The sequence below is a fragment of the Oncorhynchus masou genome, chromosome 15, assembly GCF_036934945.1.
Source record: "Oncorhynchus masou masou isolate Uvic2021 chromosome 15, UVic_Omas_1.1, whole genome shotgun sequence".
NCBI lineage: Eukaryota > Metazoa > Chordata > Actinopteri > Salmoniformes > Salmonidae > Oncorhynchus > Oncorhynchus masou.
The window spans coordinates 3,020,388-3,034,265 of record NC_088226.1 but is presented as its reverse complement, the minus strand read 5'-3'; the positions used below and the strand labels follow the sequence as shown (position 1 = coordinate 3,034,265).

At 42.9% G+C, this 13,878-nt stretch overlaps 2 protein-coding genes across 4 annotated transcripts; both read right to left on the bottom strand.

Moving 5' to 3' along the window:
* Positions 1–680: 680 nt before the first annotated feature.
* kmt5c (lysine methyltransferase 5C) lies at positions 681–13,376 on the bottom strand. 3 transcript variants are annotated; one of them, XR_010457860.1, is made up of 10 exons: positions 13,054–13,376; positions 12,555–12,687; positions 12,144–12,309; positions 11,778–11,887; positions 11,299–11,462; positions 10,922–10,941; positions 10,541–10,677; positions 8,829–8,995; positions 7,288–8,567; positions 681–2,925 (listed from the first exon to the last, which is right to left on the bottom strand). XR_010457860.1 is itself a non-coding variant. In XM_064987682.1 (9 exons), exons 2-9 carry the CDS (start codon positions 12,665–12,667, stop codon positions 8,212–8,214), a joined length of 1,233 nt encoding a protein of 410 aa, XP_064843754.1. In that variant the 5' UTR covers positions 12,668–12,687; positions 13,054–13,376; the 3' UTR covers positions 681–8,211. The 3 variants fall into 3 exon arrangements, 2 of the variants coding, with proteins under 2 accessions (XP_064843754.1, XP_064843755.1); XM_064987682.1 differs by having other exon boundaries at positions 681–8,567; XM_064987683.1 differs by lacking the exon at positions 13,054–13,376 and having other exon boundaries at positions 681–8,567; positions 12,555–13,042.
* On the bottom strand, positions 894–8,065 carry LOC135555339 (uncharacterized). The gene has a single exon (XM_064987681.1). The coding sequence runs from the start codon at positions 8,063–8,065 to the stop codon at positions 2,729–2,731; it is 5,337 nt and encodes a 1,778-aa protein (XP_064843753.1). The 3' UTR covers positions 894–2,728.
* Positions 13,377–13,878: the final 502 nt, after the last annotated feature.

Here is a 13,878-nt window from a genome sequence, read left to right as displayed (position 1 = left end):
TGATATCACTGATCTGATGTACATGTAGGTGTCAGCAGGTGCTAGCATTGATACTAAGGGCTGTAGGATCATTCAGTGGTTGGTGAAACACCTCAAAGGATCCAGTCTCTTAGCACACTCTCACACCTCTCTGCTGCATGCTTGTCTGCTCTGCTCTGCTTGTCCTCATTATGGAAAAGCTGTTCCACTTGGCATCACATTTAACCCCTCACTTTCCACTGAGACAAGCAAAGTGGGTCACAGGATCTGAAGCACTAAACATGCCAATGGGAAGTACATGCTGCTAGAAACAAGACTGAAAACTGAGTGATGGAGAAGATGGGAAACCGACAGGAGGAGGCTTAGTGACAAGATGTAAATGACAGTCATATACTGTATGGATAGAAAGACATTACAGACTGGAGAGGGACACACATCCAGTCAAGAAAGGAATATGAAAGCTTGTGTAAATATGTTGAGTAAATAAGGAAGTAGTTGCCTGAAGGAAGCTTTCATTCAAACCTACAATCAAACCAGCATATTGTTTTTCCACCCTAAACATATACACTGTTAGAAGTTTGGTATTTTCATAAACTACAGTATAACAAAATGGCTGAATGAACAAATAAGTCAAAATACAGTTTACAGCATTTCCTGTGGACTACAATGATGGTTGCAACCAAACAAATTCAGTCAAATAATATAATTACTGTATTTAATTAAGCAAAATGATTAACTAGGTAGGCACTGTAAGCTAACATTACAAGTTCAACATAGCATGCTTCAGACGATCCACAAATCTATAAATGAATCATGGTTCATAATACAGTTTCATGCCACACGACACAAGGGGGTTTGTTGAACCAATAAATACATGTCATACCACGAATAAATTGTGAAGACACATCCAAAGCTTAATTCAAAAAAAAGAATGCATTTTTCCTTTAATGATTTAAATTTTACAATTCTACAGCAGACCATTAGAATGTTTACCTCTTCAGAAGGCTGATTATATATCACCACCTGAATCAACTCTAAATCTTGGTCCAGGGGAAACGTTGGGGAACCATAAATGAAATGTTAGATTTTTTTTAAAGTAAATAAACAATATGTTCTATCATGTAATATAAACAAACCTTTCATATCTGGAACAATCAATATTATATGTAAAATATTAAATTACAATAAAGCACCATTTTCAATAATAATAATAATAATAATAACAGACATGACTGCTTCATGGTTTTACATAAGATGATGTAGTACCTCTGTTGGATTGCTACTGGAACGATGTCTAGATGACGAAAGTGGAATGCTCAAATGACATTAAAAATGTGTAAGAGCAACGTCCATTTCAAAAATGTGAATCTCATTCATGGATGGAAAAATAATACATGCAACCACGTGGCTGACTACACATTTCTCGGATAACATTTCATTGCGATCACCATCTACACAACTAGCCTAACCAGTGTGATCCAATTAGGTAATGAGCGAGACAAGACTCAAAGCAAGTTTATCAAGTAACAAGTCACTGTCCTTGTTCTAATTCACAACAGATTGCTTTGAAGTTGCTTCATAAATAATGCCATAAGCACCAAGTATTCTCAGTGTGGATACAGAGGGGAAAGAAGGGAGGGAACACAAAATGTACCCACTTAGTCCAAGATGCCCCACTAATACAGTATCATCTACCCCTTGACCTACACCAGACCAAAGAAAAAACCTCATTCTGCAGAAAACATTGCAGTCAGTCTCCCACCCACCCGGTCTCCCTCCCTCGTATACTGTGGGTGCTCTGGACAGCGGCTGCAGAGCTGCAGTTCATATCATGCACGCCACCCCTCAGTGGAGTTGTCCTGGAATTTACAGGCCTGGAAGTCATTCTACAGTACACACACTGTTGATGCACTGTGCATTTCTTAATGCACAATCGACTGCTAATCTTCACTCAAATTGGCAAGGCAGTGCACAAACATACCATGTACAGAAAAGCATGGTACCTAAAATTCCTCCTCACTCCCACACACGTGAAAGTCTATGTACTTAGAGAAACAGAGAGCAGATCCAATAAAACTGTACATTTTAGAGCTCGTAGACAGTACTTAAACCGACTGGAATCAAAGCCCTACTGCCCAAAATCACAGAAACATGATAGACACACACTTGTTTTAAAACTTAAAAACACATTTTTATGCCAAAGTAATCATGTTGTAGAATGTGCAAACGGTTTGTGTAGGCCTATCTTCCTGACATGTCAACTTCAGAGAACAACCCATTCAACTATGTTACAGTACAATAAGAAGGCCTCCACATACTACTAACTAGAGGGTTCAATGTGCCCACCTTGAGGCTAACCTCTGCTATGACAGACTATGAAAGGACATCATGCCAGAAAAGCATTGTGGAGATCTATTCACTACATATTTTCCTCTTGCAAATCACTGAACTGACACATAAGATGGTTGCATTCACAAAATAAATAGTAGTAAAACTGTTAAGCATAAGCATTACTCGATCCACACAGATGTCAATAAAACCTCTGCGACATTCATATCATAACAGTATCCAAGAGAGGGATTAGAACAAACACCAGTAACCATTAAACAAACATAATGATAGGTAGACTGTGTAAATTGCTGTTTAAAAAAACATCAGGGCAGAGATATGCTCCTCATGAACAATTCTGTACAATAATGTTGATATATTATAACCTGCATCAAAGTCAGATGAGAAGAACGGGTATAAATCAGTCTGTATACTGGAGGTCCAGATCCACTAGCCCATCAGTAACCACTAGCCTCAGTCTTTTGGGCTTACGGTCTGAGACCGGGGTACTCAAGGAGTGGGAGGATGTGGGAGCATGGTGGGATGTTGGTGGGTGGTCTATGGGCTGGCACTGCTGTTGCGTGTCCCTCTTGCAGTGGTCATCCTGGCCTTTAAGCCCTGAAAAGCCCCCCACAGAGAAAGATGGTGAGTGTGAGAGTTGGGGTCCACATGGCTCCAGAACCAGCCTCCCCTGGGTGCCCGAAGGCTCCATGAGGCAGCGGTACGTATAGTTGGTGGGCGGTGACCCTGGGTAATCTCCCAGGCCCATGGTGACTGAGTGGTCACCAGTAAAGTTGACCACATAAGGTGGGCCTTGGTGACCATAAGAGTAGGAGAAGGAGGAGGAGGGGGGCTGCTGTTTGTTTGCTGGTGTCTGTGATCCAGAGGGAGAGCTGTGTGCTACTTGGGGGCTATTGTGCTGAGACATAGAGGGAGAGAGCGAGGTGGAAAAGGTCAAGTCTGAGGAATCGTAACACAGTTTGTCAGGTGACGCCGATGTGGCATAGGAAGAGTGAGGGTTCTGGGAGTGCACAGCACCACAGGACTTGTCCTGATTCAAACGTTTGCCATGAGGAGACCCATAACTCTGAGGTGCTTGGCTGGGGAAAAAGAAAGGCCTTGGGAGAGTGGAGAAGTTTTTGCTGCCAAAGCTGGTTTCAGTGTATTGAGGTTTGTCAGAGGGCGGCTTCTCCAAAGCTGTCGTTGTACTTTTACTGGATGTCTGGAAATAATCTGGATGGACTTTGTCATTGGGAAGATTTGACTTGATGGGGTAGTTTGATGCATTGAGACGAACTGGATCTTTTCCTGAAATGATGCTATAACTGGGCATGCTACCTTTATGGACGCCAGTGCTAAAACCTGAACATTTGTTACTCTGGTGGACCTTGTCAATGTCACTGTACCTAGATTTGGCAATATGAGGTTTGGCCGCAATTTTAGGGTTGCCAGCGACAATATTAACTTTAGAAGGGGCACTATTCAAATTCTGACTTGGTTTCCCTCCTTGAAACTTAAGCACACTCTGGATCACACTGGAGCTTTTGTCATACGTGTTGCGAAAAGCATCTCCTACATTAGGATTTAATTGTGAGCCAAACTTGTTAGAAACCACTTGAGGTGAATGGACAGACTTGACTGAGTAATTCTGGGGCCCAGTTTTGAAGGAACTTGGCACTGGCTGAGAGGTGGAAAAAGATTGAGATTTGTTGGAAGAACTCATCAGGTGGAAGGGACCTGGAATTTTGACTTGAGGCTGGACCTTAGAAAAATTGGAATGAGCAGAACTAGCCTTAGTACCATTGGTGCTCTGATGGTGAACATTGACTGGGGTATTGTGGGAATGGGAACCGATGGATGGAGTATTTGTATTAAACATGAATGATTCTTTCTGAGAGTAGTGGGTTTTGGCTGCTGAAGATAAGGCCTGTGTCTTAGAATCTTCTTTTGACAATTTCATCCCAGGATTTTTCATCAAAAAACGATCCATGAAAGTCCCCTCAGCGCTGCTCAGGGGTGTAAAACAAAAATTTGCATTGAGCTGTCCTCTGTCTTTGGAAGTATCCTTAACTCCACAATCCAGAGACTCATTTTTGGAGCACACAAGACCATTAAGAAATTGCTGATCCTCTGCATTGAAGATACTTCCTGGGCTTGGAGGGCCAAGGTATGGAGTTTCTGGGTTCCAAGCATCCGAGGGGCTATGAGAGAGGGGACTACTAAAGGGCCCGCTGGGTGGATCCATTGGACAGAGGTCTATTGGAGAGGTTTGGAGGATGTTCTGTGGATGATAGAACCCTTCAAGATTGAGACACTGAAAGTCGAGGAGATCTTCACAGCAATTAGCAAAGCTGGATTCTGTGGAAAGCATCCTTTCTGGAAAACTGAACGGTGGAGACTGAGACTGGGATGGAATCTTTGAGGTGGAAGCAGTGTAATCAGAAGGTATGTTTTTTTCTAAGGATTGTGACTGACATAACCCTTCTGAGAGTTTAGAAAGGCTGTTGTCTATCTGTAGCAGGTTATGACTGAGACAAGAAGTTCCCATCTCTCCAGTTGCAACCTTACGAGCAGTCTCAGTTTTCTGCCTTTCTTTCCGTCCCCTTCCCCTTCCCCTTCCTCCCCTATTAGTGATTTTTGGCATGGCCCTATCATTCATTGTTTCAGGAGCATAGGCCATCACATCAGAACCCAAAGGTTGGGGTGAGTTAAGGGTCAAGGGTGAGAGAGATAAAGTGAGGGGGGGAGGTTCTTTTTTCAGAAGAACAGCAGAGGAATCTTTTAAAGTGTTGCACTTGATTGCACTGTTGAGTTTCTGGCAGGTGGGAGGTTGAGAAGGACACTCTTCTTTTGGCTTAACGCATGTCATTTCCTTCTTCTCTTTTTCAGACTCTGCTTCAATCTGCTCCAACACCTGGCTGTCCACCTCCCATACACCCTGTATTTTTCTCCGCAGTTTGATCCGTGGTAAGGGTTGGTCTTCATCCTTTACTTTGTGTTCATGCAGTGCCCCACTGTCAACCAAAGTACTCTCTACTCCAATACAAGTATCCTTCACTTGTTCTCTGTCTTCAGCCAAGGATGGAATATCTTTCTCTTTTTCACAGATTCTAACAGGACTTGGTGTGACTTGATAGTCGCATTGCAGTCCCCCCACTCCAACAGACATACCCTCACTAGAAATTGTATGGCCCTTTTCTCCTGGCAGTTGCTTTACTCCATAAATAACCTCGTCTAGCACCTCATTTATCTCTACCTCGCTGATCTCCCCCTGTTCCTTTTTTTTCTCTTTCGAGTCTACAGCTACAACCTCACTCTGCCTGTTCATCAAAATGGGACCTTTATCTTTCAAACTCCCCAATCTGTCTCGTCTAACTTTACGTCTCTTCCAAAATCGTACATCATGAGTCTCCTTCCCATCTGCCTGGGCACCCTTCTCCATTTCTAAGTTTAAGATTGACACAGAATCTAAAATGGCCCTATAAGGCTCCAATTGTTGTGAATCAATAGACTTTTCTGCTTCAATAATCAAATCCTCTCCTCCTGCAGGTCTGTCCAACTCCCACACTTTGCCCCTCTTTCTCTTAAAACGAATTTTGAAGTTGAGGCTCTGCCCTTTCCCGTTCTCTTCCTTGCATGTTTGCGAGGTGAGTGAATTCAGTAACTGTGATTCTGGCTTCTTCCCTCCTTCATTTACATGTTCTTTTTTAGAATCCAGTGAGATTTCACCATGTCCTGCTTTGTGTTTGTCCTCATCAGATTCATTCTCCAGTACCTCTGAGTCTCGGGTCCCTCTTTTATACTTTCCTGCACTCCTCCGTGGCCGGTCTTGTTCCAGTTGATTGACTCTGGGACGCAGCATTCTGGGCGTTGCATTTTGTTTTGCTGTCCTCTTGAAGGTCTGTGTCCGAGATTGGACCCCAAACTCTGAAACGGTAGACTTAGGGTCCCTATTAGACCGCAACCCACCTCTACCGCTGTCCTCCAACACTTTGATAGCTTTAGTTTCTCTTCCTGAACACAGAGTAAGATTCTGCCTCAGCTCTGTGGAGGGTTTGAGGTCCTTGGAGGATGGCTCTGACACAGGAGAGTTGATGCTCTGCTCAGAGTCAGTCTCCACCGAATTACGGAACATCCGTTTCTTCAGAGGAATGTTGGCCTGGGTGTGTGTCTGAATATATTCTGAAGAAGGAGGGGGAGACTTGGAAAGCCTATCTTTCGCTGGGATTAAATCATCATTACTTTGTGGCGAGTGAATATGCAAGTCTTGACCTGGACCCTCAAGTTTCATCTTATTAGCCCTTCCTTTGCCCCGTTTGGAAGTTATCCCACTTTGTGTTGTTGCATGAGGCAAACTATTTGTCTGTGCATCAGAAAATATTTGTTCCCTAACCTCTTTCCCTCCATCATTATTTGCCTCTCTGCCATCTTCCATTTGTTTACGGTTGGAGGAAATTAGATCTTTCTTTCCTGTGTTCCCACTTCCTGAGCCCCCAGCCTTCTGATCCCACTCTTTTCTTAGAATATCAGAAAGCAGAACCCTCACCTGTTTGATGACAACACCCTTCTTGTCCATAGTTATACTACTCCCCATTTCAGACACCCTGTCATTCTTACCTCCATCCTTTCTGATAACGCTGTCACAAACTTTGCTATTTTGTCCTCCTGCTTTTCCATTACTCTGTTCTTCTGCATCATTTCGCCCTCTAAGCACCCTCTTATCACAGCCAACAACTTGAGATTGTACACTTTTACTATTTAGTTTTGCCCCTCTATCAATGTCTTTTACACTCCCCCTATGCCCCTTCCCAGCCACACTAACCTCCCCCCCCCCACCAGCAGCTTCTATTTCAATGACCTTCTCACCTGCCCCTTTCTCACCATGTAATAAATTGACCTTCACCACAGCAGTCTGTTCCCTTCCTACATCAACTTTGTTAATCTTAGCCTTGAAATACATTTCCCTCACCCCTTTCTTACCTTCAGCGTCTGACAACTCCCTGCCTGCTTCCTCCATGGACTTCTGCTGGGACCTGGACACTCTGGTGTCTGCCTCTCCTCCCTGTGTAGCTGATCTAGCCATCTGTTCTGCTTGCACTGGTATGCTGCTCTCTCTTCTCACATTGCCCTTTCCCTCCAATCCTGGACAGGCCCTTTCTTCTGCTACACTTCCCGGCACAGACACTCTTATCAAGCTAACTGTAACGTGCTTCAGTCCTGACATTACCGGAACATGGTCAAGTGAGGGGGAAGAGAGAGAAATGGTGCTAGGGGTGGTAGTGACAAGGGGAGTACTAATGGGTTTCTGGTGATTCCCAGGCTTCTTGGCTTTGTCCAAAGCACTTTGGCAAACTTCAACTCTTTTACCAGAGGGTTTGCTCGCCACAAGTGTCCCGTCAGTCCCCGATTCTCCAATGGTTTTGATTTCCACTTTCAGATCCACTGGTTTCTGATCTGCATCCTGAGCCTTGCTGCCTTTGGGCCCGCCTCCACCAGTGTATGTTCTGTTGCTGATGTATGCCACATCATTGTTGTTGCTGCTGGTGTTATTTTCGATGGTTATGCAATTGGTTCCATGAATATCTTTGATAACATTGTGCGTGGAATCTTTTCCACTACAGCTATCCATGTGTTTCTGAGGACTTGCGCTGTTGCTTTTTCTGCAAATGGATTTGGTGAGTTCAATGCGCTTGCAAATTATTTTGTTGTTCTTCTTGGCTCTGGAAACAGACTGGCGTGTGTGACAGTTTCTGATCATGCTCCTTGTTCTGGAAGAGATCCTTGTCTGGACAGATACTTTTTCCACCACTCGAAGGGGCTTTCCACCCAGTATCTGTCCACAAACTGCTGGTCCAGCATTCTGTTGAGAAGACAAGGAAGGGTGAAGAGTGAAAGGCTTCAGGTTTAACTCACAAGTATTGCTGCTCTTCTCTTTTTGTCATTCTCTTTGGTTGTACAGCAGAGAGCAGCTTGTTCCTTCCTCCACTTGTCTTTTGTCTCCACATGTTCAAGCTGGTGCAGCAAGGCCCTCTCTTTGCTGGTGGGGTCCTTGCAGCTCAACAAGAAGTTGAACGTGTGGCGCCGTACTCGGACCCGAAGGTCCCTCAACACCACCTCTGATAGGGATGGCATTATCAGCCGTTGCTGCTTCATTCCCGATATCCTCCTTTGCCCCTCCTGTTTCAACCTTTTGGTCTTCCTGCTCATCATCAGAGCATTTCTCTTCATCTGCTGGGTAAATGAATTCCTTGAAGGGATAGCTGAGACAGGAAGACAAAGAACTAAGAAATTCAGGCAAAACCAATAGCATAACAAATAAATGCATACCGCACCTGACATTACATTCTAGTTGCATACTGTCACTAACTGTCTTATCTGCAATACATTTAGCAATAGACAGTTTATTGCTCAATGACCAATACGTAGTACCACTTGTATCTTCATAGAATGAGAATTTCGGGCATTGTTAAAAGACATGAACATCGTTAGCTTAATGTTTGAAACAAGAGACACAAACTTACCTGAATTTGAAAATGTAAATGTAGGCCGAAATGTAGGAGGACAGGGTGCTTTCCCTCTGTTAAGACGAAGGTCTGTGTCTCTGAGGCGGTACTTCTGGCCAGACAGGTCATTAGAGTCGTCACAACCAGGCTGCCTCTCTCTGTGTCGGAAGTGACCCTCTCCTTTTCTAAATAATAAAGAAATGGTATAATGTTACACATCATTATATAGTACCAGTCAAAGGTTTGGACACACATTCAAGGGTTTTTCTTTATTTTTACTATTTTCTACATTGTAAAATAATAGTGAAGACATCAAAACTATGAAATAACACATATGGAATCATATAGTAAGCCAAAAAAGTGTTAAACAAATCAAAATATATTTAATATTTGAGATTCTTTAAATAGCCATTCTTTGCCTTGATGACAACTTTACACACTCTTGGCATTCTCTCAACCAGCTTCATGAGGTAGTCACCTGGAATGCATTTCAATTAACAGGTGTGCCTTGTTAAAAGTTAATTTGTGGAATTTCTTTCCTTCTTAAGGCGTTTGAGCCAATCAGTTGTTGTGACAAGGTAGGGGTAGTATACAAAAGATAGCCTTATTTGGTAAAAGCCCAAATCCATATTATGGCAAGAACAGCTCTAATAAGCAAAGAGAAACGACAGTCCATCATTACTTTAGGAAATGAAGGTCAGTCAATGCGGAAAATATCAAGATCTTTGAAAGTTTCTTCAAGTGCAGTCACAAAAACCATCAAGCGCTATGATGAAACTGTCTCTCATGAGGACCGCCACAGGAATGGAAGACCCAGAGTTACCTTTGCTGCAGAGGATAAGTTTATTAGCTACCAGCCTCAGAAATTGCAGCCCAAATAAATGCTTCACTAAGGGTTCAAGTAACAGACACATCTCAACATCAACTGTTCAGAGGAGACTGTGTGAATCAGGCCTTCGTGGTCAAATTGCCTCAAAGAAACAACGACTAAAAGACACCAATAAGAAGATGGGGCTTGCTTGGGCCAAGAAACACAAGCAATGAACATTTGACCAGTCAAAATTTGTCCTTTGGTCTGGAGTCCAAATTTGAGATTTTTGGTTCCAACAACTGTGTCTTTGTGAGATGCTGTGTGGGTGAACGGATGATCTCCGCATGTGTATTTCCCACCGTAAAAATCATGGAGGAGGTGGTGTTATGGTGCTTTGCTGGTGACACGGTCAGTGATTTATTTAGAATTCAAGGCACACTTAACCACCATGGCTACCACAGCATTCTGCAGTGATGCACCATCACACCTGGTTTGGGCTTAGTGGGACTATCATTTGTTTTTCAACAGGACAATGACCCAACACACCTCCAGGCTGTGTAAGGGCTATTTGACCAAGAAGGAGAGTGATGGAGTACTGCATCAGATGACCTGGCCTCCACAAACCCCCGACTTCAACCTAATTGAGATTGTGAAGGAAAAGCAGCTAACAAGTACGCAGCATAAGTGGAAACTCCTTCAAGACGGTTGGAAAAGCATTGGTTGGAAAAGCTGGTTGAGGGAATGCCAAGAGTTTGCAAAGTTGTCATCAAGGCAAAGGTTGGCTACTTTGAAGAATCTGAAATATATATTTTTTTATCTGTTTAACAATGTACAATGTAGAAAATAGTATGTATGCATGTATGTATGTATGTTAAGCTGGTCATTGAGACAATGAGCAGATATGTCTCAATCCACTCACCTCTCACAGGTGCAGCATTCACACATTTCATTGTCTTCTCCAAAAAAGCTGTCGCCATAGTAACAGGTGATCTCCTCCCCAGGTGCGATGGGCCTCACCACTTTTACACAGCCTCCATTCTTATCGCCAGGAACAAACTGGAGAGAAGGGGGAGGTGAGGGAAGAAACAAGGTGACATCGCTAGCCCTGGGGATGTAACACTTCAAACAATAAAACCATAATAGTACAAACAAAAGACACAGATGAGGAGGATAATAACAATAATCATGTATAACAACACTTCTATAAAAAGGGAACAATGCTTAACAGGAACAAACACAGAGAGCAATTAAAAATATAGAAGAGTAACAATGACTAATAATATAAAACATAGTTAATTACCTTACAGTTTGGTCTGCAGTCTTCACCCAGGAAACAGAAACAAACGTATGGTTACAATACAAATATAACAACTTAAAAACACTGGAAATTATACCATGTGTCTGTATAATAAAAGTATTGACCATGAGCAAATCCTGTGAAGCTCTGCTATAGGGGAGCACATTAAATAACAGGATTAGATTAGTGCATTTGATTTGATCACTCTAGATCTAATGCATGACTTGTTAGGATTGCCTAATTAAGAGAAATCCCATAGGCAGATGCTCTGTCTGTGTGTTCTGTGATAGTGTATGCACAGTGGATTTCTGTTTTAGTGTGTGTACAGTGCCAATACAGTGTGGCAGACAGTAACTGGAGTTGAATCTTGAAAAACTCACCGTGGTTGATGAAAGCCGCAGGCCCAAGCCAGAGTTGTGCACAGCGCTTACGAGTAGAGTACATCACACTAAAGTCATTCACCCCTGCTCTCAGAACAGCACTGTCTGCTGGACTCAGCTCGGCTATACAACCCAACAGAACCTCCATCCGCTCACCTACAAACCTGCAGCATTCAGCGTCACAGTTAAACATGATATATAAAATCACAGACAAGATTTATCTAATCTGCAGAGTTATACATGACTATATATAGACTCCCCTTTTTTTCTACTGTGTTATTGACTTGTTAATTGTTTACTCCATGTGTAACTCTGTGTTGTCTGTTCACACTGCTATGCTTTATCTTGGCCAGGTCGCAGTTGCAGTTGCAAATGAGAACTTGTTCTCAACTAGCCTACCTGGTTAAATAAAGGTGAAATAAAAAAAATAAAAAAATAAAAATATTGAATTGCAACTGTTAAAAGAAGTTGATCCTTACCAGTGCTTGGTAGAGGTTATCTTTGCTCCGTTGGTTTCTGAAGAGTATCGGTCACATGACTCAATCTGGACACCACTATCCAACAGGAAGGCACAGAGGTAGCGATACACCTGAAGAAATAATAGCTGTCAAGACCATGCATATAGCCAAGCATGTTCATGCACACAATCATGAATACCCACAGAGTGAAAATAGGTCATATTAGCTAACTACCCAAACTAATAAGAAAAAATGACAGAGGCAATAAAAATAAATTAACAAATGAAAAAAATTACACTGACTAAAGAAAGGAAGGGGCAATCAAAAACATACTTCTAGTGCACACTGATATAACGGGGTTAATTAATCCTGCAAACACACACTTACATGCTGTTTCAGTAGTTCCAGACGGTGTGTTCCCAGTCCAGTGAAGTAGTCACAGGCCCAGTCTCCCACTGTGAGGGCCTCAAAGGTGGCCTGCAAGTCATGTGTGCGTTGGAAGCGTAGCAGAGTCTCTTTGAGGTAGCCCCAACGACGGACTTCTGGGGGGGGACTGCAAGGCGACAAGAATTAGGTGTGTGCTGTTCTTCGCATTTGTGAATGAACTTTTCCACTTCTCTTTGAAGAACGCTGAAGTTGTGCCTTAACTGCCTGATGAAGACTGATTACTAGACGCATAGAGGAACCATCAAGACCAAGCACAAGAAAAATGGTACAATGCATACATCTATGGCAAAAGTTTGTCATTTCACACACTTTTGTCAAATATAATGTAATGGATAGGTGTAACAAGATTACCTGACGTTCATTTTATGGGTGCTGAACCCCAGCAAGGGGTCCAGCACCAAGCTGGTGGCCAGATCATCCGTCTCACACAGCTCCATCACACTCATTTTACTGCATCCGTCCATCGCCTCCCACCATCAGCATGCTAAAGGGACAGGGGTCGGGGTCAAGGGACAGGGCGATGCGACTGACAACCACCCAACTGAGTCAAGTTGCCCTCGTATCCCCATACAAGCTAACGTTAGCCTTTGTGTACGGCTTTGATAAGCTAGTTCTAGCTTAAACATCAATAAGGTTATGTTAGAAACTAGCAAACTGACCAGCTAACTAGCCTTCTGATTTTGATGTCTAAATTAGCATCATAGCTAGCAGCTAGCTACCGCAGGACATAGCGTTAAACTGAAAGTCTAGCTAGTTAGCGTCTGACTCAGGCATAAGCAAACATGATAAATATAACTAGCTATATTGATTTATATAAGTTAGTCTGCATATATATTTAGCATAACATTACCTGGGAGTATTTGATAACGAAAGCCGTTAGCTAGATTGTATCCGTAGTGGTTGCTAGCTAGCCGCTAGCTGGCTATGTCAGATGTCGAGTCAGCTAACGTTACGTAGCTAGCTGATCCGCCGAAACACAGCAGTTTCTTGGTGTTGATTCAACGCTGCAAATGTAATCAAATTAGCTAATCAGCTAGTTTCCACAGCAAAACGACTGACCCGAGGGAAGGAATATTTTTTTTAAATGTTTGTTATTCTCGTATCAGAAGTTGGGCGAACAACCATTGAGGTATGCGAGTAACACTGCTGCAGTGAAACCGAACTAGGGCCATATCCGTTGTTTTTCATTGGCTAGTGCCAAGGTCAATTTTACGCCAGTTACGAAATCTCTCACAGGCCATTTGTCAATTGGTAGAGGATGTACTTCAGTTCGAGTAATACTGTTGGTTGTACCTGGTCATAGTAGGTTGGGTTTCAGTTGCTTGAATGGACAGTCGTTATTTATAAATCAGTTTAACATAACTTTCACGTTACACAAATTGATAACCCTCTCAAAATTACTGTTACATCGACAGAATCCATGGCTAAAGGTCTCAGCCATCTACTACATTTGTGTAAGCAGTGGGATCATGTCAGTGGTCCTTCATGGTCTTTGAAGTGTGCCCTTACACGCATGCTGGGGGTCTTGCACGGGACACGGAGGGGATAACGCATCAGTGGAAGCGTGTATCTTCCCAGGCTTGATACACAAATCATTGTAGATCGAGCCCATTCCAACTACACTGACGTTTTGGGCCAGTTTTCCAGACCTTGATTAAGCCTATACGCTTAAATA

What these genes read in the sequence shown, in the direction of transcription:
- LOC135555339 (XM_064987681.1), bottom strand. Translation starts at nt 8,065, where the DNA reads ATGATCAGAAACTGTCACACACGCCAGTCTGTTTCCAGAGCCAAGAAG.
- kmt5c (XM_064987682.1), bottom strand. Translation starts at nt 12,667, where the DNA reads ATGGACGGATGCAGTAAAATGAGTGTGATGGAGCTGTGTGAGACGGAT. An exon ending in TGGAACTACTGAAACAGCAT is followed by an intron (nt 11,888 to 12,143) that starts GTAAGTGTGTGT and finishes TTATTTCTTCAG; the next exon opens with GTGTATCGCTACCTCTGTGC. An exon ending in ATAACCTCTACCAAGCACTG is followed by an intron (nt 11,463 to 11,777) that starts GTAAGGATCAAC and finishes TGAATGCTGCAG; the next exon opens with GTTTGTAGGTGAGCGGATGG.